The sequence below is a fragment of the Sinocyclocheilus anshuiensis genome, unplaced genomic scaffold, assembly GCF_001515605.1.
Source record: "Sinocyclocheilus anshuiensis isolate Anshui unplaced genomic scaffold, SAMN03320099.WGS_v1.1 scaffold454, whole genome shotgun sequence".
In the NCBI taxonomy this organism is placed as follows: Eukaryota; Metazoa; Chordata; class Actinopteri; order Cypriniformes; family Cyprinidae; genus Sinocyclocheilus; species Sinocyclocheilus anshuiensis.
In genome coordinates this window covers 2,159,523-2,163,259 of record NW_015548217.1, presented here as the reverse complement: position 1 = coordinate 2,163,259, position 3,737 = coordinate 2,159,523, and the positions used below count along the sequence as shown (strand labels likewise).

Sequence of the window (3,737 nt, the reverse complement as noted above, 5' to 3'; positions counted from 1 at the left end):
CAGGCTTTTCAAAATCCAAAATACTGCCAAACAGGCGCTTTTGCATCTCGTTTCGAAACTAAATCATCCGCGATCGTCTTGTCTGTCTCACCTCACTCTTCTTGTCAGTCGGCTCGACTCACTCTCCTCGTTGGAGAAATGAAATCTGATCTGTGATGCGACTGTCATTCGGCACGCTGCATTGAGCAGCCGCGTTCAGTTTTCAATTGTAGTGTCTGTTCTTTTACTGAACTAAATTATTTTTATTACTATAAAAAATCAAAACGACGGTGGGGGTCGGTGCCGCGGTGGGCAAGTGACGTAACCGGTGTTGCGGCTTAACACCGGTATCACCGTCAGCACCGTCTATCGTGGCAAGCCTAAAAAGAACAACATTTATTTGTAATATAATTTTTTTTTGTTTTTAATCAATATAATGTATCATTCCTGAATAAACATATTTAAAAAAAAATTCTTCCAAACATCTGATCAGTAGTGTAAATTTCTTATGACTCCTATCATGTACATCTAACAGTATAGTTTTTTTAATTAACTTCTAAACAGCAGTGTGTGTATGTGTGTGTGTGACTTGTGAGGACCAAATGTTCTGATGATACACGGGGCAACTTTTTGAGCAATGTTGCCATCAATGGGACACAGGGCCCACGACTGATCTAAAGTATCCAGATAGAAATTTGTTTCCCATTCTCAGTGGGAAAATGCCCAAGCAACATTGCTCAAAAAGTTGCCCCGTTTATCATCACCCTTACAGTATATTGTAAAATACTCTGACAACCCACTAGTGAGGACATTTTACTGGTTCCTACTACTAAAGGTATATAAATCAGCCAAAACATGTTTTATGTAAATCTAGTGTTATAAACCGGATAGTTCCGGTCCTTGATTCTGATTGGTTGAGCCGCGTTCGAAGCTGTTGTAAATTACACTACAAACATACACCTTTGTTTACTTCTGTGTGTTGCTCGGCAACCACTTTGTTGGAACCACAACTGTTTCTGAGGAACTACATTGTTTGGTGGAAGAATAGTGTTTTTATTTATATCATTACCCTTTATTTGCTCTGTTTTATTCTGTGAAACCGTTTTATAAAAGCAATAAGCCCCGTGAAGCCGTGGTTTACAGTGAATTTATAACAGCTAAGGGGCATTGTTAGGCACGACGCAAAGCGGAGTTATAAATTTACTGTAAACCACTGCTTCTTGAGGCTTATTGCTTTATTTTGCATATGTTTCTGTGATGGGTAAGTTTATGGGTGGGGTTAGGCGATAGAAAATATCATTCACCTGATAGAAAATCAATGGAAGTAATAGCGAAACAAACACGTGTGTGTATTTATGAAGTGACAGCGAGCTCTGTGTCAGACAGACTGTGCTGTAGAATCTCTCTGATATCAGTACCTGCAGGCGAGGGTTGATGGTGAAGCTGCCGGCCGTCGGGTTCATGCAGGACACGTACTGCACATTGTGAATCTCCTTCAGCTGCAGCTTGCTCCTGTCATACCTGAGAGGACACGGCGTTCGTCAGCCACACACAAACACACTCTGTATGCGCGGCGCGTCTGCGCTAAAGCCACTGCGACCCACAGATGCACTGACTTCAGCTCATCTCAGGTCTAACAGACACACCAGAGACTCTGCAAACCAACAGCAGACACAACGCCTGCAGTGCCGGCCCTGCAAGCAGACCATCTCAACCAATACACAGTTAGGTCCCCATATATTTGGACACTGACACAATTTTCAGAATTTCGGCTCTGTATGCCACCAGAATAGAATTAAAATGAAATTAAAGTGCAGACTTTAAGCTTTAATTCAAGGGGTTGAACAAAAATATAACATAAAATGCTTAGGAATTACAACCAGTTTTATACAGTTCCCCCCATTTTCAGGGGCTCAAATGTAATCGGACAAATAAATATAATCATAAATAAAATGTTAATTTTTGATATTTTGTTTAGAATCCATTATATAACTGTAACTTGAATATGTTTTGGTCAGCAGCTAAAATGTGACAGTGGACCACAAAACCAGTCTTAAGTGTCAATGTTTCAAAATTGAGATTTATACATCACATGAAAGCTGAATAAATAAATAATGAAAATCTGGAATCTGAGGGTGCAAAAAAATTTGTTTTATTTAAAGTTTATTAAATAACTTTAAAGTTGTCCAAATGAAGTTCTTTGCAATGCATATTACTAATCAAAAATTAAGTTTTAATATATTTACAGTAGGAAATTTTAAAAATATTTTCATGGAACATGATCTTTAATTAATATCCTAATGATTTTTGGCATAAAAGAAAAATCTATAATTTTGACCCATACAATGTATTTTTGGCTATTGCTACACATATCCCCGTGCAACTTAAGACTGGTTTTGTGGTCCAGGGTCACAAATGATAAAAAATTTTGCCTGTGTTCAAATATATATGGACCTAACTGTATGCTGGTTAACACCATAAAACACTCACGTAACCAAAGCCATGAATGTAGCAATTAAACGATCCACCTGAGCAAAGGCACACCATCGTAACAAGTGTGTTTGTGTCAGATCGTGTGATAAATGGCGCTCAGTACCAGTGGCTGTAGTCCATGTGCTGGCGGATCATCGTATGCGGCTGCACCGTCCCGTACTCGTCCACCTCCGGCATGTTCATGTCATCGATGAAGTAGATGAGGCGCTTGCTACCCGGTGGCCCGTAGTTCCTCCCTGCCTTCTTCTCCAAGGGTTTCTCTAAAACAGCTGCAGGGAAGACGCTCGTTTCTCAAATGCTTTCTGAGCACAGATTTAACAAACACAATTACATGAAGTTAACGAGTTCATAGACAAAGTCTCATCAAAGTGAAGAAACTTAACAAGAAAACTGCAGTGCATGAAAAATAGGATGGCACTGAAAAGGGTTTGACTATTAGATATGTTTTATAAAGTACTATCTAACAATATTATCATTTAATGTCTGTATTAGCACATTAAAACTGTTTTTGACAACTCATATTTTTAACAATCTGTTGAAATGATATTCAGCTCAGTGTGCAAAAGCTATTTTAACTTTGTTTTAATTACATTCATTTTAATGGATATTATTAATTTTAGTAATATTACAAATGTAACATCTTTTAACTGACTCCTGAGAAATAACACAGATTGGAACCATTCTACAGCATGATCAGAAAAGAAAAAAAAAACACACTGTATTTTTCTAATTTTGAACACAAACTGTAGTCAACCATGTTATTTATTTTAAAACTAACTAGCTCCTACTGAGTTAAAACTGAATTTGTAACTTTACAACTTGCAACCCAGTTACCCACGATACCCATTTAAATGCTTATATATATATATAAAATTAAATATATAAACATAACATATTTTTCTTAAATATATACATGCATGTGTGTGTATTTATATATACATAATAAATATACACAGTACACACACATATATTATGTAAACAAAAACTTTTATTTTGGATACGATTAATCGCACTTAATCATTTGACAGCACTAATATATATATATACAGTATATGTATGTATATATATATATATGGATATGTATATATATCTTAAAGTAGTTGTTATGCACCTATATGACGTGGATAGCTTTTGTTTTAAACTTTTTAGAAATGTTAAAAGATTAGCTCATCCAAAAAAAAAAAAAAAAAAGTCATAGTGTCATTCTGTAATAGAATGTTCCAAACCTCATTTGACTTCCATTCCTCGGGGGAGATTTCACAGAA

The 3,737-nt window shown here is 36.3% G+C and overlaps 1 protein-coding gene across 1 annotated transcript in view; it reads right to left on the bottom strand.

Annotated features, from left to right (window-relative positions):
- dnah9 (dynein, axonemal, heavy chain 9) overlaps nt 1-3,737 on the bottom strand; it is a 101,452-nt gene that overhangs the window by 51,309 nt on the left and 46,406 nt on the right. Inside the window, exons 35-36 of the mRNA XM_016440776.1 lie at nt 2,576-2,741; nt 1,398-1,500 (exon numbers count right to left, since the gene is read on the bottom strand). Of these exons, the coding sequence (XP_016296262.1) occupies nt 1,398-1,500; nt 2,576-2,741 (269 nt within the window). The remainder of the gene's footprint in view (nt 1-1,397; nt 1,501-2,575; nt 2,742-3,737) is intronic.